Source organism: Agelaius phoeniceus, chromosome 1 (assembly GCF_051311805.1).
Source record: "Agelaius phoeniceus isolate bAgePho1 chromosome 1, bAgePho1.hap1, whole genome shotgun sequence".
NCBI lineage: Eukaryota > Metazoa > Chordata > Aves > Passeriformes > Icteridae > Agelaius > Agelaius phoeniceus.
This window is the reverse complement of record NC_135265.1, coordinates 13,804,178-13,827,007: the sequence shown is the minus strand read 5'-3', so window position 1 is coordinate 13,827,007 and position 22,830 is coordinate 13,804,178. Positions and strand designations below refer to the sequence as shown.

The 22,830-nt window shown below is 36.5% G+C and overlaps 1 protein-coding gene across 4 annotated transcripts in view; it reads right to left on the bottom strand.

Moving 5' to 3' along the window:
- Positions 1–4,710: 4,710 nt before the first annotated feature.
- Positions 4,711–22,830, bottom strand: part of CUL2 (cullin 2) — a 44,436-nt gene continuing 26,316 nt past the window's right edge. For all 4 annotated transcript variants that reach the window (XM_077173042.1, XM_077173037.1, XM_054629018.2 and 1 more), the window contains exons 11-21: positions 21,822–21,929; positions 19,746–19,805; positions 19,247–19,375; positions 19,055–19,141; positions 18,416–18,568; positions 17,948–18,025; positions 16,124–16,190; positions 14,862–15,064; positions 12,300–12,401; positions 11,467–11,583; positions 4,711–8,348 (exon numbers count right to left, since the gene is read on the bottom strand). In XM_077173042.1, coding sequence (XP_077029157.1) covers positions 8,217–8,348; positions 11,467–11,583; positions 12,300–12,401; positions 14,862–15,064; positions 16,124–16,190; positions 17,948–18,025; positions 18,416–18,568; positions 19,055–19,141; positions 19,247–19,375; positions 19,746–19,805; positions 21,822–21,929 — 1,236 coding nt within the window. In that variant the 3' untranslated portion in view covers positions 4,711–8,216. The remainder of the gene's footprint in view (positions 8,349–11,466; positions 11,584–12,299; positions 12,402–14,861; positions 15,065–16,123; positions 16,191–17,947; positions 18,026–18,415; positions 18,569–19,054; positions 19,142–19,246; positions 19,376–19,745; positions 19,806–21,821; positions 21,930–22,830) is intronic.

Genomic DNA, 22,830 nt, shown 5'->3' with positions numbered 1-22,830 from the left:
TTAGTTTCATAATTAAAAAACCAGACACAACCATAGCAAACTCCTGTAGAAAACCTGGTTTAAATATCCAAGAGCTCACTTGAGCACAACAGTAATAAAACCACATTCTAAGGAAGGCCAGGCCAAACCACTTGCTACAGAAGGAGACAGAGGAGTAGAAGCTTGTGACATACCTTTATGGGCACAGATTTTAAAGAAGTGTTAAGGTGCTATGTACAATTCACATGTACAAAATGTGCTATGCAGGCGCTAGAGCCTAGAAGGTATGGCATGAAAGGAGCTGGTCACAGTGAGGAGGTGGATGCAGCAACAACAGCCCCTGCAAAGAGAAACAACTTTCCCTTGTCTGGAGCTCAGGCAGCCAAGCACTGCTGCAGAGGTCACTGCACAATGGCCATTTCAGGCAGTGTGGACAGGAATTCTGAAGGATGCAAAGCCCAGAGTGCACATCGACAGGAATGTGGGTTAAATATTCCACAAAAACCTTTCAAAACAAACTTCTTGAAGATCTTTTCAAAAGCCTGTATTTATTTTACAAAAGGATTTATAAACCAACAACCAAAAAAAAAAAGTAAAAAAGTAAAAGGCAAATCCGAGCATAAACCAGCTATTTTACCTGTCATATTTTCCTCTTTGTCATTGCAGATGCCCCACATAACCTACAGTTTCCTGAGCCACCTCAGTTAATACACGATTAAGAAGTTTATCCCATGCTTCCTGGCGTTTTTATGCACAGTTTCTGATCTTTGTCCCTATATTAAAATGAAGTCCACACAGATCACAGCCTCCTTTGCCACCTGTGAATACCCAGGGCTGTGTCCCTGCACCTTCCCCCTGCCCAAAGGGTGACAGCGCTCCCGCTTTCCCTGGGCTCTGCTGCCAAAGCCAGGCTTGTCCTGACACGCGGCCCTTAGCGCACGGGAACCCTACCAGGAAGGCAAGGAGCAGATATTCCAGCTCTGCCTGTCAAGTCTGCTTTTCAAAGGTTGTGCCTGGGTGTGGGAAAGAATAAAGAGGGTCTGCCAGTCCACATGCAAAACTCCATGCTCTGCTGCCCCAGCTGCCACTCAGGGCTAGAGCACATCCCCACCCATCCCTCCCCACTGCACTAATACCAGGCGTGCTCAGTGGCACACGCTCTGCTTCTTTCCCATCTTATCTGCCAAACTACACGTGTCCTTTAAAACACATATTGTAAAAAGCTGAATGCCCAGTTCTCTGAAAGAGAGAGGGCATCCAAAACAGCCAAGGCTACTGCCTTGAGGAAAGAGGGTTGAGGAGCAGCTAGTGGAGTTTCTCAATTATGTCGCTCAAAAATAATAGAATGGTTTTGGTTGGAGAAGACCTTAGAGATCACCTAGTTCCAATCCCACTGCCACGGGCAGGGACACCTTCCACTATACCAGGCTGCTCAGAGCCCCATCCAGTATATCCTTGAACCCTTCCAGGATGGATGACAGGTATTAATTTGTGGGGTCTTCTCCATGGATTGAGGTTTTTTAATGCTAGAGCCTATTTTCATGCAGATGGACTGTTTGCTTAGCTCAAAATGAGACTACTGCTGTTCCCAAGAGGAATGTTACATCTTCCCAAATCTCTTTCACCAGCTGCAACGGGCACATCTCTGAATCAGCCATGACTCAGATTTTAAGCAGGGAATGTTTTGTGGGTGTACATCTATTCTCCTCAATTTGTGGCTGCAGTAAGGCTTAGATACACCATTACCAGCACACTAAAACATGTGCTAGCAGACACCCACATGGGGGAAGGGAGAATTTCACTTGGAATCACTGGGACAAGGCTACAGATGAGGTTCACGTGACTCCTTTTCATGGCTTCAGATGGCAGTCAGGCAGAACATACGGGCAAACCCGTAAGCATCATTTTGAAAGCCCAATTTCCAAGTCTTTTTGAGTTGCCAGATGGTGAGATGCCCCCTAAATGTAAATGTTCAAATATTCATTACTGCTATCTAGATTACTAGCTATCACTTAAGTCTATTATGAACATCAACCAGCACAGAGGATGCAGATTGCATACAGAATTCTGGCCACTGCCACTTTCCTACTGCACTGAGAAGCAGATGGCTCTTCAGTTAGCAATCCACTGATGGAAACCCACACCCACAGCCCCAGCTCCCACAGGAACATATTAATGACTAAATTACACATCCCTTGTCTAAATTATTGTTTTCTAGCCCCTTGAATATTGCAATGAAAAATACACAAAAAGCCATGGGAAAGAGGTAAGAGCTCACCCTTTTGGATTTAGGTTCAAGCCAGTTTAAGTTTGTACACATCCAGGAGAGGTGACAGGCCTTGCTTGCCTTATTAAGACTGGGGCACTCTTCTGGTCAAGGGAAGAATGAGAACAGACTCAAAAAGGCCAAGTGTCATGTTTCTTAAATGCCCACAAGCATCACCACTTGTGCTTCTCTTTAAAAGAGACCAAACCCTGAGGAGAGCATGGGATGTGCTGGATTCTGTCTACTACATCAGCTTCCAAAGCACAAGAATCAGAGGATCATGCATATCCTCCCACTGACAGGCTCCTCTTGATCAGCTTTAGGCAGCACCTCACTCCATGTATCTCACCACTCTGAAGGAGCCAAATGCCTGGCATTTCTTCAAACAAATCTCATAAAACATCCTGAACTGGCTTCAAATATACAGATGAGTACACAGTATCATGAGTTTCAGGTTTTTTTCTTTTATTCTCTCAAACTCAGGTTTTGAAGATGACAAATTCTATTAAGCTGGTGACTGGAAAGAAGAAATGAAAATGGACTCATGAGTAGAGTTTTTTAAAAACAGACCACGTACATCTTATGAAACTCAACTGCAACTGTTCAATATAATGTGAAATACTACCAGAGAAGTACTGCACTTTTAATCATATATACCAAGTAGGTTATAGATTATATAACCAACATTAAAAGACAGGCAACAGCAATCTGCCAAGTTTCAAGACTGCCCTCAAATCACTCCTCTTTACTGACTGTTGACAGCAACAGTGCTACTGTTCTCAGCTGCTGGAAAAGCTAGTTTGACACACATCAGAATTACCAGCTTCCACCAAAAGGTGATAATTACAGTGTTTGCCATTCAGTGATTATGGTAAGAACAAGGCCTCTTTCAGATGAGAACATGCCAAACAATCTCCATTGCTCCTGTAAACACCAATATATCAAATGTTTGGTTGGTAAGAGTCAGACTGAAAGAACTGATGCTTTGGCTATACAGACATTGGCAAGTATTTTGTCCTAGATTACTTTCTGTAGTCCTAAAATATATAATTTTCTCTTCATGGTATACAACTGCATCAAAGTTTTGGAGAGCAAATTTTACAGAACACCAGTGTGTGGTTTTATTTATCTCAGTGGAAGAGTGGAAGGAAGGACACACCAAGCTAGTATAGCCCTTCTCTGAAAAATATCACAGATTTCCAGCTAGTCCAGAAGCTCTGGAAAAGGGTTTACACACACCAAGTTTTTCAGTGCTTCAAGTGTACTTTGCACCTGATACTGTAATAGAATGCATGCACCCAGCACTGCACCCCAGCTGAGGAGGAGGAACTTAGGATGGTGTTAATGCCAGCTGCTTGTTACTCCAGCCAAAACAACCAAACAAGTGAGTATTTCAGTTTTGCTTAAATCACCACTCAGCTTTCAGTCACAGGGACCCTAAAGAGTGTAGAAATGAATGGTGGAAGTAATTCCCTAAATTACTAGGACTCTTTTAGAAGTGACCATCAATAGCTTTAGGCTTGCACTGTACCACTGAGGCTTAGTCCTTCACTTCCCAGATGCAAATGCAAGGCTGGGCTTACTGGGGAGACTAAGGGAGCTTTCATGGCTTGTGCTGTACTCCTGGGAGAGCTGATGGGAGCAGCACCAACACAACTGCCAGATGCCAACCAGCCAGCCTCTTATCTCCCTCTCTGCTGCCTGTTACGTTCTTCCTTATTGATGCAATTGTGAATGCCACAGAATGGAGATAAGAACAAACGGACATCCAAGCATCTACACGGATATGGATTTGTTTGGTTACTTTTACCATCATATTTATTCACCCCCCTGTTGGAAAACCCCAGTTCTACAAAGATGGGGCACCTGAGAGGCCTTTTAAAGATTTTATTCTGTTATCAGTCTCATAGAAGGGTGAGACATAGGAGATGTAAAACTCATTGCCATTCTATTAGAAGACAACTTATTTCCTGATTACAATACCTTATAAATGTTTTGCAGCCTATTAGCTTTTGCCACACAGTGCTGCTAATACTTTTAACACCAATCACCTATTATTTTACCTCATGTAGACTTGCTACAATGCATCTTTCACAGCTCTAATACTCCAAAATATCTGATTTTTGTAAAGCCATTGTTTGAAACTTGTTTCTAGTTCAAACTCCCTCTCAACAATGTAATTTCTATTCCACAGCCTTTCCAAGTCAGCACATCTTATCTCAGTTTACATACAGATGTACAAGACTGTGTGAGCTTTCAGTCAGGTTCTAAGAATCCTTTACAAATCTATTTCTCATATCCCTCCTTTCTAAAACCACGCACACATATTTATTAAAGTCTCGCACTGTTTTAAACTTACTATACTCAAACACTTTTTTGACCCTTCCTCTTCTTTTCCCTGACAAAATTGAAAAATGCCATTTTCTTATCAGCTCAGAAGCACAGTACAACTTAGCATAAACAAGTAAAGACAAATTCAGATTTTTAATAAGAGAAAATAATCAGTGTAGTAACAAGTGTTTCTGGAGAATATGTTTTCATACATCGTGATATCTTATATTAATTAACTCTAAGTACTTACCATATTTGTAAAGCATGGACAGTCCTAAAATATCTGTCCTAGGGTACAAAGAATTTATATTTATTATTACAATTTGCTTGATATCAATACTATGTTGCAGTGATTGTTTGAAAATTATCTCTTTTAAGGATAAGAAATGTCTTTCTAAGCATAACTGAAAGATATCAGTTCATAAAATTTATTTCTCCACTAACCAATTTCTGTACTCTGCTTATTTGGAAAGATGATGTACTCATTGAAAGTAATGATACTAACTACTTTGCAAACAGTTTATGTTATGGAGATTAAATATCTTTCATAGCTCTGGTTGCCTTGTGTGTATGAACACACTAAAATGCAGGTACACTTTTCTTTCCTAGAACTAGACAATCAGTCTCAAGACAAATTAGAACATCAGTGAAACACCTTTTCAGTTAGTGTAAGAATGATCAGTAGTACTCAATACCAGAGGTAAAATGCATTTTGATATTAGGCATGTATGGGATGTATGAAACCATTGTGTTTCCACTCAGCTGTATGGCTTCCTATACACTAGCAGGTCATACATGTCAATAGGCATACAACAAACAAACAAAAAAAGCAGTACAGTTATACCAGTTTCTTCTAGTAAATAATTAAAACTGTATGGCATTTTTGGCTATCTTCTCTTTTTTACAATTTGCCCCTCCTGTTAATACCCATTAGCACTTAATATTTTGAACCTACACTTGCCAAAGGTATTGGTTGCCAGGTTGAAGCTCCAACTATAAACTGCATCCCTGTGTGCCAGCAATGATTTCAGTGACATAACCGTGCTACAGGGGTCTGAATTTTGCACTACTTTTTTCCTGAGGGGGAAGGTGTGATTTATAAAGTAGAATTCAAAATGTTTCCCAGCTATAACAACATTTCCTAAGAGCCACTGAAAAGACTGAGTTTGTGTGTAATTATGAAACACATCATCTGGGGATGCCAACTGTACTGAAATAGATGAATGTTTTTAACTCACTAAACATGTCTCAACTCAGCGGCATGCTTACCTAAAACCCAAAATGATGGTTTAGGTATGCAAAAATCGAGAGATAAGGTAATGTTAAAACCTTGCACGTTTGGGCTAGAGCAGTGAAGTTCTTGTGTTGCCTATGAAATTATTCTGAAAATAAATTGGTCAAGCCTTCTTCAAACTCAGCCTTAAAATTTTGCTACTGGAATCTATATTTAAATAAAGCTTTTATTAACCCTTTAATGAACAAGCTTAAAATGTGTTGACTCAAATACAAGTTACAAGATAAACCACATTTGTTTCCAGAAACTTTGGTGTCAGTGTTAGTTTGTTTTCTGGAAAAAGCATGTGCTAATTCAGCATTCAGGAAATATTTTTTCCTTTTTTTTTTTGTGTTATGTAATAGAATATTGCCCCTATTTTTTGTCCTTAGATGTAATGAATAATTTTTTTTATAAAGCACAGAAATGCTTCACACTGAAATAGATTAGAAGTCATTCCAGTCAAAATCTATGCTGATTTTGTATCTCCTGTTTACTACAGCTGGTGACAGTATAAGCACCTGTGCTGCCTCCCACCACACAGAGACAACTCTAAACTAACTTTAGACAATGATCTACAGCACCATATAACAGTTGGTTAAAAAACCTCACTTCTTGAAGACATAAATCCACGTAAAAAATTTAGATCTTAGCATAGTGGGATAAAACACCATCAATATGGAAGGAATGTTTATTGCACTTTATTGTTTATTGCCCTTTATTCATCCTTAGCAAAATCCACACCAGAAAAACATAGCACCACTTCTTGATGCATTTCCTAGTTAACCATAGAAAGTTTCCTGTACCCTCTAGATAGTATGTGAATGCAATACTGTTTAAGAAATAAGAGACAGCAACAATCTAAGAGTTGAAGAGAAGCCTTTCATACAGTGAAGAACTAGAAAAAGAAAAAAAGAGTAAAAAGCTCCCTCCAAAGGTTTGCTTTCTTTAAAATTAGTTCTTGATGTGTGGATTTTTAGTAGGTGATACTACACAATCTAAAAAAATATTGCAAATAGTATATATCTACATATGTATTTTTATATGCAGGCAAATAAATCTGGCAAAAATAGAACATTTAAACTTAATATTTATCCTGTCAATCATAATTGCAGGCATAGCCATGAGAAAACTCTTCTGCAGCAGGCATTCAGTGTGCTCAAACTCTCAGTGCTCTTAAATTCCATTCACTTCCAGTGGTAGAGTTGGTACCTTTTAAAATTATAGTTTGTTTGTTTAAGAGTGAACAGTCACCATGCCAACCCTGATGAACAACACAGGACATGAAATAGCCTGTGGATTTGTCTCACCCTAACAGCTGGAAATCTAACTGGGGCAGAGGAAAACAAAACATGATAAAAACAACCATAGGAGTCAGGAGGGAAAACAAGAAACAAGCAGTATGAGTTTATATGGAAACAAACATAGACACCCATCCATGTAGTGTTTCTACCCAATACATCAGAAGAAAACCATTTTTCTGTTACCAGCCTGCTATATGCTTTCCCAAGCCACTGAACTCTATCTTTGATGTTCATGATAATTATTCCTAAGTGTTTGTGAACTACACCATTTAAATCCCCTCAAACATCAGTTTATTTTCCCTTGTAACATATTCCTACAGTGTGGGATTATCAGACACAGCAGAGGCCTTCAGGCACCGAGAATGTAAATGAGCCTAATCTCAAGAAAACAAGATGTGCACTTAACCATAAATATTTTTTATAATCACATTAAACATGACATACCTGGTATTCAGTTTTACATAAATTAGTTGTTATGTCAGACCTACTTCTGAGGTTATCCAAAACCCAAACACGTAACATTATTTCTACTCTTCAGGCCTGAATAATATTTACAGACATTAATGCTATATCCAGCTCTACAATCATTCGAGACACATTATATAACTTTATTTTTTTATTTGACAAGCAGCAGTATCATGTTCGTCATTTTTTTTACATTTTAATGTAGATACAATTATTAGGTTATCTGTCATATTACAATATTTAGGTTTTTTGTGTGATTTTTTTTTTACTTTGTCTTAAGATACATTAAAAAACATCAACTGCAAACGTGAAAGGGGAGGGGGAAAAAAAAAGCATGGTACCCAACCAATTCTCCACATTTCAGCAATACTTCACTCATTCTTTTAGTAAAGTTTTAAGAAATGTCATAATGACATGAGCTTGAAATATCTATAGGCATTTTCATTGACGCTCATGACATGGCACTGGTGATGTTGTAAACAGCAGAAAAACAGGGGCTGCCAAGTGACCAAGAGGCACAGGCCTGCCTCTTCCCACAGGAACACACCAAACAGTGACAGCAATGATCTCCTTACAATCATACCTGCAGGACAGCACATCATGCTACATAACTGTACTCGTCTGCAGAGGCCTGGCTTCGCTCTATGTACTGTTTGTCTATCAGGACTTCAATACACTTCTTAATCATGCTGATACTTGGGTTAAACCTAGCTCTTGATTGGCTAATTACCTGCAAAAGAAAGACACAATTTTGGTGTTATTTTTATTTTTCACAGTTATAAATGTCATCTAAATATTTGCTTAAGGCTTTAAGGCAAATTCATTTCTTTTAAAGACAGGATTAAATAACTCTGGAATAGTTAATTTATAACAAACAAGAAAGTATCTCTACATATAAGTGTCAGGACACTGAAACCAGTCAGCTCACTGGTTACTTTGGCCACATGTTCCCCAGATCTCCTCATTCCTCTTGCTTACTTCATTTATCACAGTACAAATGAAGACAAATATCCATGTTAAAAATTAATCTAATATTAACACATTTCTTCACTACTATCACAGTGGAGTTCCCCTACCATTACCCTCCTTTCCTACACAATTGGAGAAAATCAGAATCAACTTCTCTTTCCTTAGTCACTGAAGACAGACCTACAATTTAGTGAGTTCCATCTGGCCATGCTGGAACTTTTTAATACATGCAGTAAGAAGTTATTTATTGTAAAAACAAATCTTTATTTACATTGTGGAAGAAAGTGCCACTCAGGCAAAAACTTTAGATGTCTCTTAGAAGTTCTCAGTCTTGCCCATTCTCTTGTAGAGAAAGGGAAGAAACGGTCTGCACCAACAGAATGTGCAAATTGCTAAGTAAAATTATTCAAACAGAAAATCAAACAGAAGACTTACTGTCTTACAGAAATCTTACTACTCAAGTATCACAATATATTTTGCCTGTAGTTTCTTATTTCTTCTGTAAAGAAAATTATTTTTATTTCAGCTGAATTTTCAGTTTTCTTTACAACTTCTCATGGCTGGCTTTGTCCCAGCTCTAGAGTTTGCTGGGGCTCTCTGTGAGCCAACAGAACTCACCAGGTGGAACTCACCCAGCAAAGCAAACAAAAGCCTCAAAAGAGTGAGTTTTGTTGGGCTAACAGCCAAGGGTCTGGTATGTTCCACAGCAGCACAAGTGAGGAGAAACTGGGTGCTAACAAGCTGATAGATCTGCTCAGATTTCACCAAACTTAGCCCTCCAGTGAAGCTGATTGTCATCACCACATTTCATGTATTTACTTCAGACAGAGAAAGCAAAAAAGAGAATTTTGTATTGGTGTGGATTTTCTTATTGTTGTTGGTTTTTTTTAATCAAAGATAGTACAAGTAAGAAGGATAGACAGAAATACCTGATGGTCAGAATAAAAATTTTCTGGGAATGATTGTTCTGACATCTCCCTCCACTACTCTTCCAGTCTTACTCATTTTATAGGAAAAGCTACCTTGCCCTGCAGGGGACTGCAACACTGAGGTAGAACTCAAATTATCAGGGTGCATCTAACACAATTAACAATTCCACAAAGACCACATGCTGACATATACAGGTCTACCATGGGCCTGGATTATTTTCTTGGACACCTCAACCTAAATGAAATGTGTGGTGCTGTAGTGCTAGAATCAGAGCTAACTACATTAGGGTTAGGAGTCTCTCAAGTACCTTTCTAACAGTATAATCCTGCCCTTATAGCTAAGAAAAAATACTAATGGGGTGAGAAAATATTAACTATTCATAGTAAACAGACTTCTTGCAGAAATATTTGTTCTTACTCAAGAAGTCAAACAGCACATTTTAACTCATACATTATATATAAGAATATTAACAGCATGATAAAAATAACAGTGGCACCAGAATTAGTAACAATATCACAACTATACTCTCTACCTAGTTTTTAATTGAGTAACCATGAAAATATCCACCTTTTTTGCAAAGCTGATGAAAAAGGCTGGAATGTTACTATTCTGCAAGAGCCCTGCAAGAGCAAAAAACAGCAGGGGTATGTAAGTGGCCCTTCCATTACACAATGGAAGAAGCACCCAGAAAGTATTTGTGTCCAAAACACAGCAATTTGTAATCTATTTCATGATTATAAACTGGTGTCAGGCCAAGTACATTTCAAGAATTTTTTCTAATAAGTTGACAATGGGCAGAAAAATGTATTCTCAAAGATCAAAGGGCTTGCCTATCATTTTCTAGTTTTAATTGCAAATTCTTATACAATTTCATCATAATTGCACGGATGTTTTAAATAATGGGAAACCAACAAAACAAAGATTCTGAGAAAAATCAGGACCTATATTGCCTCATCTTTTAGATATTCAAAATCAGATTTCTCAAATTAAGCTTGCTTTCAGACTCTGTGTAAAAACACTTCTTCAATATCCAAAATCTTTAAGAGGTCTCACACTGCATCATCTGGGCTTACAAACTCCCTGCTGCTGCTAGGGTTTTTTTTCAGAAATAAAAATTAAGGAGTGGGTGTGGTAAACTGTTTCCTCCATCACCACAAATTACTCCATGTTTCTCAAATTACTCCACCTCTATGCTCAAAATCGTTGAATAAAACAGGAATCTCAATTCCCCCTCCCACCAGTATTCTCTGAGGCTATCCAGCAAGGCTCAGAGATGCAAGAATGAATTATACTGAAGAAAGAGCTTTGGAAGGCTGAGAAAAGTAAAACTGGCAACTGGTTGGAAGGAGCAAATGTTAGGCTGGAATGAGAAATACTATTAGGCAGGCAACGAGCAGATGGGAAAGTGGGAAAAAAACTAATGAAATAGCACTTCCTTCCAAGCCAGGCTGTGACAGTTCACAGGTCATTAATCTGGAATCTAAAAAATCTAGAGAACTGTACCGCTTTGTGGAGAAGGGAGATTAAAAAGTGCATGTCTCCATACTCAGACAACTTTTAAAATTTAAACCATGAGTTATAATAAAATAATGATTAGAGCACAGAATTGGCTAAGTGCTTCTGTGGAAATTCCATACTAGAATATCCCTATTCAGGTTTTCAACTGAACTCATAGCTCTGGCAATGATTTTTATAGGATACAACATCTCTTGGCACAGAACCAGCTAACAGCAAAGAGCAAGAACTTAATGCTTTGGTGCTAAGACACATTTATGAGATTGAGGGATCCCAGCTTGTGCTCCAGTACTGCAGTTCAAAATAGACTCCAGGGAAATTCTCACTAATTTCACTGGAGTACTGGTTTCCACACGGTTGAGTTTTGTAGTCTGATGTTGTACCCTACTATGCTGAAGATTTTAACAAAATCAAGCTCAAGGACTTTCTCTCACCTCCTGAATAAGAGCATTATGTCGCAGCACTTTACGTGCCTTCATGATACGGACTATAGCAGCTTGAAGATACATTTTCCTGTCTTCATCCACAGCACTTCGGGTCTGCTCCATCTCCTGCCACACAGGAACAACAGGCATGCTCAAAACACAGTAAGACCAATAAAGACTGCATAAAAGTATCTTGAATCTCTTTTTACTTTACTAAAAGTGGTGAACTAATACCAAAAAAAAAAAATGCAGGTGTAGTTCTATTCCAGTAAAAGTATGTCCATAAATTAAGGATCTCAGGTTTCATGAAAGTCAGTAGGAAGGTAGGAGACAGGCATCTAAACCAATATTTTTGCTAGAGAGAAAAGCAATCAGAACTGACTATAATGTATTGAGTTTGGCAGCACATACCTATCTTGTACAAAATCCTGTGTCATAGGAGATACACTGAGAACATGGATTAACAACACAGGAGTTGATTTTAGTTGCCAAAGGACACAAAACTATAGGAAAATAGTTGGTTGATTCTGCTGTTCTTGCAGTAAGTTCCTTTATAAACACCAGCAACAAAAAAGTCTCACAACATAGACTAAACATCAATACCATTTGGTATTACCATTTTGTTTATCTTTTTCTTCTACTTCTTGTTCCCTATTCCATCTTCTCTTGCCTATATTTCAAGTACAAAAGAATTGCATTGCTTAAGCTTTAAACCTACAAAATTTCTTTTGCAAATCTTATGGAACCTGATATCTGCTTCCACCAAACTAACACAGTAAATTCCATTTTAGAAAAATAAGTTTTCTAAGCTATTCAGGCTAGAAACACCGAAGAATACTTGCCTGTGGTGTGTCTTTCTGCATTGATGTGGTAATTTTAAACTTTGTTCGTTTACTGCTGAAGTTCATATTTAATGAAAACGTAGACTCTGTCTCTATGTCTTCCTGCAACACAGAATCATTTTTAAAAATCAGGAATGGAACCAGAAAATAGTAACAATTTACTTTGAAAAGTCACAGTTAGAGTCTTACATACACAGAAAAAAAATCAGATTTGTAGCCGGAAATTCTAAAATGCTGCTTGAACTGGGTCAATTTTTAAAGCTAGTTTAACTGACCCAGAAATCAAATCTATTTCAGAAAACACTATTGAAGCACTCTGCCATACAAGAATTTCATTAGGAAGCAATTTCTCTTTTAATATTTTGATAGCTTATTTTAGTTGTAAGCACTTAATTTAAAATCATTTTTTCCCTGCAATGAAAGTAGGATTTGCATTTATCTATGACAGGACCTCAAAAGGGAGCTGATGATTTCATAATTTTTTACAAAAGTTGTCTTCCAGAATTTAAGGAAAAGCGTCTAAACATTTTGATATGTTATAGCAGAAACAGCTGACAGACTGCAACTTCTACAGTGCACATCGACCTGCAGATTTCAAATTTTTTTTTCCTGTCAGAATCTTGATTCTTTTCCACATATATATGTGCATATCTTTATTATTATTATTATTTCAATTTTTTTCCTACAATAAAAAACACCTTTACATTCAACACAGCATGACTGGACAGAGCTCTGCAGTTTCCAGGCAAGAGTCTGTACAAGTATCACCAATTTCCAGTAGAATAAAGTTACTGGGATTCTGAGACCTTGGAATCTTGTCAAACTGTCTAAAGCACTAATATTTTAGGAAACACAGAAAATATTTATCTAAATATACATTCAAACCAATATTAATTCTAATTTTGTATCTTGCAACAAATAGCCTCTGTTACAGTATATATAAAAATCAGGATACCGGGCATAGTATAGAAAATACAACATGAAATGGGAAAGACCTTGAAAAATAATAAGCTAACAGAAAAATAGGCTAACATTAACTTCTAGCATTATTCTGCTGACATTGGTGAATATAAACAAAAATCAATTGTGTATTGAGCATGAACTCAAAAAGCATGATTCGAATGAACCAATGAAGATTTTGAGATGAAGCTGCACATGCTCTTTCTCCCACACCCGTTCACAAAATGAACAAACAAGCAAAAGCAAACTACAACATTTACTGCACTGTACTTTTCTGTTTGGCTCAGATACAGGTAAAGAGAAGTTTGTGTATTGAATTCCACTGCTTAAACCACTAAAGCTCACTTGTTTATTTAATAAGTAAGCTGATAGACTGTCTACAGATCTGCTATCACATTGCTGGATGGAGTGCAAAGAAAACAGAAATAGTAAAGACACTTGAATACAGTAGTCTGGAAGGCAAAGAACTGGAAAATGCAGCAGTAAACATTAAAAAGTAAAAGGGTTGGAAAGCTGTATTATTCCTTCTTCTATGACATAAGCTTTAAGAAACTGGGTGAACCTCATACAATGGACATTAAGAAATGTAAATCCTTTAAATAACAGGCAACGTTTTAAGATTGTTAAAGGTCTCACTGCTTCCTGTAATAGCTCCCTGTGTTTTATTTGACCCATGGTTTAACAGACATCTTCTCAGCAATTGTTCCAACCTGAGCTCATTTCTAGATACTGGAAGCATGTCCTATGCTTCAGCCAAGCACCAGATCTTCCTTGTGATCTCACTTTCCATTTTCTAAAATTTTCCTGGTTAAAAACAAAAGCAGCTGTCAGAGCAGCTTTGGATTTCTTCCTCTAAGTGAATTGAACAGCTTATCTCAGTTCCTTCTGTCTGATTCTGTCTGCATAGTGGGCTTTCTGGGTGAGCTGGAAGCACATGCTATGTCTGTATGGGATGCACAGGCTCTTCTGCAGTAATTCTTACTTAAGAGAGTAAAGTCTGCGCCCCTTGCTGTACTGGAAAAAAGATTTCACAGAGGCTATACAGAAGGATGAGAGGGTCAGAAAAAGAAGTATCAACCACTTCCTGAATCACAGACAAAGCTCAGATATTACTGGAATTTCAAGAAACTCATGGAATCATAAGTCTGGCAAACTGCAGCAAAAATCCTCTCACAGAAGTCCTCCTTGCTCTCTTTGTGGCTCCTGTAGTCTGTCCACAAGGAAGAACATGGTTGCTCTTTCTTTCAGTCTCTTAATCCCACAAATATTTTTTTAGGATCACTGTAAAACTCTGGTTTACTACCCAGGCTCCTTCCAGTGATTCAGTACAACTTTGAAAGCAAGGCAACAGACACAATAAAGAATCCCTGCATTATTACCTTTTCATGCTGCTATAGACACAGAAAGCCTGTATGACAGGCACTCTACCTCCTCCTCCTCCTGTCTCTTTCCTTATAAGTAGAGATTTACAATTTTTCACAAGGGTCAAAAATAAAGCTTAGACAAATAAAAGTAAACAATGGATATTTTTAAAAAGTCCCTAACAAATATCAGAATGACAAGACTGAAAACATTAAACTTTTTAATATCATAATGGCATACCTTGTCTGAGTCATGGTTGATCATTTTGACATCAAGCAAAGATTTGATGGTTTTTGTCAGCTCCTTCTCATTCATTTGTGTACTGTCCTGAAGCTCCTTGTAAGTGACAGTCTCACTGTTGTTGAAGGCAAGCAACACTGCCATTTGGTATGTTGTGACCATGGCTACGTAAGGTTTGCACAAATAATTCATTTTTACTTCACCTGTAATGATACAAGTGGCATTTTATAAACAGATGAAAGGTGCTGAAAAGTCATCTGAAGCCTAACTATCAGAGCTCCTCATACATTTCCAGACATTCAACCCAAGTCTGTATTTAACACTTGAAATGGAACAATGACAACTGATGCTGTGAATTTACACATATACAGTGGGGCCTGCAACAACTGCCCCACCCTGATTAACTATGCATACTAGACAAATAGTGTAATATATAATAATAATAAAAAAATCAATTCCAAGTAGCCTCAACACATTGCAATGCATAAACTTCAATTAACAGCTTACACAGAATCTCAGAATACTGATTAATGAGGAAGTTGATTAAAGGAAAAATTTAAAAACAAAGCAAAATACTTGTCCATCAAAAATTTTTCATATTCTTACATTTTTCAAATTCCCATGAAAAACAAAAAACACTGAAGAAATCTACTTGAAAGCAGATTTAGATTTTCTGTGTGAAGGTGAGTGTGAGTTAAGAGCAACCTCCTGTTACCAGAACTAGATTTTCATTATATTACATTGTCATGGGCTATGGTTTTCATCTCCATGTGGGATGTGGCAGTGCTCAGTTGTTAAAGCCTGAGACTGAAAGCACTTAAAATAAAACATGATTAACTGACACTTACTAAAATAAACACTTGACAATAATAAATAATAAATACTTAAAATTATGTACTTATGTAGATACTCACATACCTGAGTAAAATCGTATAATATGCATTCTTAAAATTATTTATGTAGGGAATATCTATACTACAGAAACAATTCCAGGGCAATTGTCATTAGCTCAGCAGTTCTGCAGTGCTTTTCTGCAGTTAAGAACATACAACTGTAGTTTTACTTGGATTTAGTAAATCACAAGTTTACAAGACATGGATTTTGGAAATTCTAAGTACTAAATATTAATTTATAACACAAAATACGTCCATTGACTTTATATGCAAAATAATGCTCCAACTCCCCATGTTTTTGTCATTTGAAAAGAACTTTTAGCAAGTAACTGTTAGATCATAAGTTTATAGCAAAGCACTTATTTTTACCTGTACAAAGATAATGTAACCAAGTAAGCTTCCTTCCACTAAAATGCTGACTGTAAAATAATTCAAACTGCAAAACAAAATGAACATCAGTTAGTCACACATATAACTACTCATGAAAGTTTATCATCACCCTACCACCCTAATGAAGAAATACTGGTTTTATGTCCATCACACTGGATGAAAACATTGCAGATCCATTTGTGACAGCATTTTCCTTTAGAAGATGAGTGATGACTGAATCTTAAATTTAAGGTCTACCTCTGATAATGAGAAGAACTTTAGCAGATTCAAAAAATCTTTCCCTAAAATGAGATCAAACTCCCTAAACCCCACAATGCCAACCCTGTGTACACACACCTGTTTGGCTTATTCTGATTTGGTCTGGAAACTGATTAACACTGAAGGAGAACATAAAATCAGCGAATTTTGATCTTTTTAGGAATTAGGTGTTTCTCCACCCACAAGCTTGCACAGTATGAAAACCAGTATTTGTACACCACTCAGATAAATATATATTCACAGGAAGCTTCCTCAGTCTCAGAAAAAGCTGCTGAAGAGGTTGGCCAGCTACACAGGTACTCTCATACTTCGGAGTGCAACCGCAATACTTTTTTTTCCTTTCTAAATCCTTGCCAGAATCCTAAGAGAACTCTCTCCATGGGTCAAATCATCAAATTGGACAGTAAATAAAGACATTGTCAGACAATTTTCAAAGACTCCCTCCTCAAGGTCATGTTCTGATTCTTTAGGGAATTCTAATTCAAAGCACTGATCTCTACCTAGGTCACACATGAATAAGTTTGCTCCTTTAAAATGGCAAAATGGTGAAATTAGGCAAGCAACCCAGACTCTGAGCTGCTTCTGACACACAATTCTGTACCAATTTTCCAACTGAGGCACAACTGACAATACTCCTATTTTAACCCACAAAGACAGCAAAATCTCATCACACCTGGTGATCCTGTAGTCTGGGTCAGAAGCTATTATATTGCCAAAACCAAGTGCCACTTAAGTGAAAATTAAAGCTGAATAAGTAGTCCTAATATTCAGCAGTAATACAAGAAAAAGACCCTTCACCACAGAAGAAAGACATTTGCCATTATAACTTACATCAAATAGCAATGTAAGGTGTAAAAATAGCTATAAAAATCTGTTATGTCCAATAATACAAAATGTGTATTACCTAAATTGTACTTCACCATCAAATACACCTTAGCAAAGATCAAGACAAATATTTTGTTTTTCAACAAGCATGGTACAGGTAACATTTAGAATACAATAATATAATCAAAAGCAACACAATACCTCTACAAAGCAGAAATAATCACATAGGAAGAAAATATTTGGCTAAAGCAAAACCATAACTGCTTTGAGAAATCATAAAATGAGCTTTAGAGAAGTTTGCATGAAGCCTGACTTTGAACAGTTTCTATGAAACAGGGAACAAGAAACCTGTATTTGCATCTTAATCTGCCATTAAGACTGTTCAGATTTAATATTAGAAACAGAATCTTCTTTTATCTAAATATTAGGAGTTGGTTTTGAAGCAAAGAACCAACATAGTTCATTTGATTGCATTTATTAGCATATCTTTTGGCAATCACAAACTATAGAAGAGATGTGAAAATGCTACACAAATACATACATAAATTTAGTGACATATTTGGCTGACCCTTCAACATTGCATATGGACTGGAAACATGATAGACATAATTTACAATCAAGGTAAAGCAGCTCAAGTTTTTCTCTGTTAGACTGATGATTTTTCATTTGGAGTTATTTTACATTTTCCACATGTTTACAGGAAGCCTCCTACTAACCTACCATCTGTACACTTTTTTCCAGTTCCTGAGGAATTGCAAATGTAGAAGAAGGAGCCTGAGTTAGAGGCCATGCACCAGCCTGAAAGCATTGGGAAAAACAGAAGCATTAACATTTTCACACAACATATATAGTAAGAAAAAAATAACACTCTTAAGTGGATGTATAGTGTGCATTATGTCATAAGAAAATCAATTAACTCAGGAAGTTTTACTGATCATTTTTTAGTGCACCTTCTGCACACCCCACTGAGGTATTAATTAAGACTGAAATTTTATATCACTACTGTTTAGGGACCTAGTTGGTTGATTTTACAAAGAAACACTAGGAAAATAAGTAATTCTACAATGATCACAGGCCATAAGTTCCCATATAAAGTAGTATTCATAATTAGAAAAAACTGTATGTTTGTTATCAGAACATAAAAAAATAAATACAAATAACTCAGCAGCAATAAACATACATTAGTACCTGTAGAACATATATCTGAAAACTAATTCCCAAATCAATGATTGTGTCCTGGTTTTTGATAAAGTTGTTGAATTTGTTGTTGAGATCAGCACTAACACTCATGTCTGTATACATTCGATGGAGCTTGCTGGTAAATTCATAACCACAGGCTTGCTGTGAAGAAATATTGTAACAGGTTTCAAAGTGAAAACAGTACTCATCATATAAATTAGGTTCCCTCACTAATAAATATGAAAATCTAGTCAGCAGAAGTGTTATATTTACAGAAAACACTAGTTATGATAAAAACCAAACACTGTAAAATAAAATTATATTTATCTTAGTTTCACCTTAAATACATTAATCTATTTGAAAAATATTGTTTTATAAAACCAAAAGATAGACATGTTTATGGAAGTCCTTGGTTCTTTTTTAATGTTAACATGAATAACTTGAACACAGCTAAAAAAATTATCCAAAACCTCACTAAAATCTCAAATGCCTAGGTGATACTCAGCCTTTTATCTTTCACAGAAAACCAAAACACTGTCAGCTATTGGAAACAATTTACCAATTGCTAAGTTACCTCTGGCACCCTCTGCTGCTCCCTCTCAACACTACACACTCCTATTATTCTGTGTTAGAAGAATATTACCTTACCTTTAGTTTGTTTATCATCGCTTCTTCAGAATCCATAGACATAGACAAACCATGAATTAATCTTTTTGCCAACATTCTGGCATAGAACTGCATTAAAAAAAACCAGAGACAAGGATTTTAAGAAGCGTAACCACATTCTTCAAGTAGACTTTAGATGTGACATTTAAACCATTATTGAATAGGAAAAGTTACCTTTTGGAATACATCTTTGTCATCAATGTATTTGAAAACAGTAATGAAACTCGTAAGCTTGTCTTCTACTTCATTCTCTGTCATTCCTTTTGCTGATTTCTTTAACAAGTTGTCACAGTATTTGGCCAGCTCAAGTTAAAAAAAGAAAAATCAAACCTAAAACTACTTGTCAAGCTTGAGAACAAATGTATGCCAAGCTATTTCCAAATTTATACAATAGTTCAAACATGAAGTAAGTCACACTCTACAGTCTCACATTGAATACAAGGGCTGCATTCATGGGTAAATGATACATTCTACACCCACAAAAAACACCATACCAAAAATTAGAACCATAGCAACTTTGCCCACTCACAAAATGTGTGTGCAGTTGAAGCTGTTACTATTAAAACACACACCTGAGTGTGACCCAGTGTGAGAGCTGGATATGCATGTGAAGGACCCTATGGCCATTCCTTTGATGGTTTTATACAAGAATTACTTTGTGTGCATCACTTACCAACTCAGGTGCTTTGCAGATCGACTTGGGCTCCCGATAGTTAACTACTGATGTCAAAGCCTACATAAAACATGGAGCAAAGAGAAAAATGGTCAATGACTTAAACCTTTTCCTTTTATGAAATTTGAAGAAATCAAAAAAATCCTCAGGGCAAAGACCATCTGAGATCCTATAAAACTGAACTACACAAGTAAAACAAAAATAAAAGTGAAACAAGTCATAAAAAGGCTAAATTACTGCTCTATGAGAATTTGGTTGTTAAACATTTTCAAGTTGAGAATTAAGTAAAAGTAGAAAGAGTAGAAGAAGAAAAATAATTACAGAAAACCAAAGAACAAATTAAGTTCTGATTAGAAACTTCACAAAAGTATTATGATTGGTATACAGCAATAATATAGTCCAAAAGAATGGATGGAAAGAAACTAAGGAGTAAGTGCAGATAGAGTCCATTTGAGCAGCAGCACATCAACAGCATGTATGTTGAGCTGAAAAACTTATATGAAGTGTTCACAACAGTAAGAAACAAAAGTACTTTTGGTTGTTGGATTTTTTCACACACTAAAAAGGAGAAAAACACATTGCTGAAAGTAGAAATTTGGAGTAGTAGAGTACAAACAACATGATGGCTGAAGAAAACCTGAATATGATGAAAAAGGAAAGAGATAATGGCAGTTTAGAAATGAAAAATAGATTATTACAATAACAGAGTTTCTAAACTACATGTCATGTTTAAATTAGTGTTGTAAACTAACAGTGAATCAAAAATACTGCATGACCATAGTTCCCAGGAATTATAGTTGCTCTGTAGAAGGTAAATATTGTTGTTATTATTATAAAGACAAACTGACAAGGAATTCTGTACAATACCTCAAGATTGCCAAATTTGCTAATAGGTCCCTAGAATTCCTCTGAGAAAAGAATGCACGACTTGACAAGAAATAGGAAACTCTTTAAAGCTTGGAGCAATCTTTTGCAATAATACTGGAGGCAGCAATAGTGATTTTGATAGTCACCATCAAAAATTAACAGCAAATTAATATTTTAAGTATTTACTGTAAGAAAGATCAATTAAATCAAGAACTGATGTATTTAGAAAAGCCTATGTGCCAGCAAATGAAGTTGTCAGTCTCGTGTTACTCCACCTTCTGGTACATGACATTAATTGCAATGGAGAGAGAAATGTATTTGGTATTGAAATATTTGTTTTAAAATGCTAAATAATTATTTTATCAATGTCACAAATACAGATGGGTAACTACTATTGGTGCCATCACTGGTACCTTCTCCATTATGCCTCTTCAGGTTAACCTTGACTGATAATTGTCAAAGCTTAGACTCTGACATTGCACAAACTGCAACTACTGCACACACCACAAAAGAGCAATGAACTGTATGTGTGCATCCTGTGAGAGGAAATTAAAGAAAGAAAATATATTTATTCATTATAATTAATAATGATTAATATTAAAATTCATGATAATTAGAAGTGTTATCTTGAATACCTGCATGGCTATGCATTTCAAATAAAAGAGCAGCAAGCCTCTTTCCCTATATTTGTTATTAAAATTCAAGTGCAGCTCTCTCCTGAAAAAAATTACCCATTGTGGCAGTGATTGAAGTAATGTAAGTTTCCAGATATTCTTGGCAGTCAACTTGAAAAATCTAAGCAAAGATTCTGTGGAAGTAATACCAAGAGCATTCAGAGATAAACATTATCTCAGCAAGCAAATTCAAGTTCAAATGCATGCAAGAATTACCAAACCTCCCAAACCTCACCAGTTGCCTATTTATCATCTGCACTTATATTTGCACTGAATGGATCAGCACTATTTTTGTGTTTTGAAATATGATGAAAAGAAAGGTCTTTCTTTCAGAAAACGAGTATTAAAATGGTCTCCTTTAATTTATCTTTTCCTTTACACTGTATTGTCTTTTGCTCCATTGCCTTTCTAAACTAGAAAGACTGCATATGAACTATCATTGACCATGTGTTGATGCTATGAAGAGTTTTGGTGAGCCTGAATCAGGGTTCTGGATTTTGTTTTCCAATGCTTTGTTTACTTAAGTAAAAATTACCTTGTCAAGGGCACTCATAAAGTGTTGATCACCATTCAAAACAGTGTTGATCAGTTGAACAAATTTACTATGTACTTCCAAAACTGACTCCACAAACTGAGTTGGCATCTAAAGAGGGCAGATAAAACAGAAAGTAAGTTAGTGAGGAAAGTAGTAGTATCTAACACAAACATATCTACATTAGTTGTAGATTTTTTACTGATTACTCTTTTTTGAGAAAGTTAATACTACAGTGAATTTTGAGAGGATGGATTCTGCTGTACTGTCACACTATGATGCTAGAGCATGTTTTGGAAATAAAAAGTCTAGGCTACATTTACAGTCCTGCTATCCAATCTAGATCTGAGTCTATACTGTTCTCATGCCATCTATGGATGATCTGGAAAATCTGGATGATCCCTTTAGATTTTCCTACAAAGGGCAGTTACCAATTGAATTTCATGCACCACATTCCAGCATCATATTCTGCATAGAAATGACTGACAGGAGCTGGAGGAGTCCCTACACAGACAAGCTGGCAGGCACAAGAACAACAGTGAGAAAGGCACTGGCTCTGTAGCATAACTCCCCAAGTACATTCTCAGGTCACACATTTAAAATGTTTCCAAGTACATAATTTATACAATAGAACGAGTATTTCACACTGAAATTATCTACATAAGGCTGTGACTTGTCACCACCCTCATGGGTCTGTATTTATTTCTGTGAGTAGACACTACTAGTTTGAAAGAGTAAGTTCAATAAACCTAAAAATAATTGGACAGCAAACTCTACTACTAAAGACTGCAGTATGCACACTGAAGTTACAGTGGAGGCACAGAATAGCAAGCATTCCTGTGCAGTCAGTAACAGAGTGAATGTACAACAGCTTGTGTTTATGCATTATTATAGACAGAAACACAGGATAGCTGAAGTCACCATCCCAAAGTGAGCACAGATCTAGACAGCAAGATGCACACATTCATAAATACAATGTCAAACAAAGGCTTGTGGTTTGTCTCTGAACAGC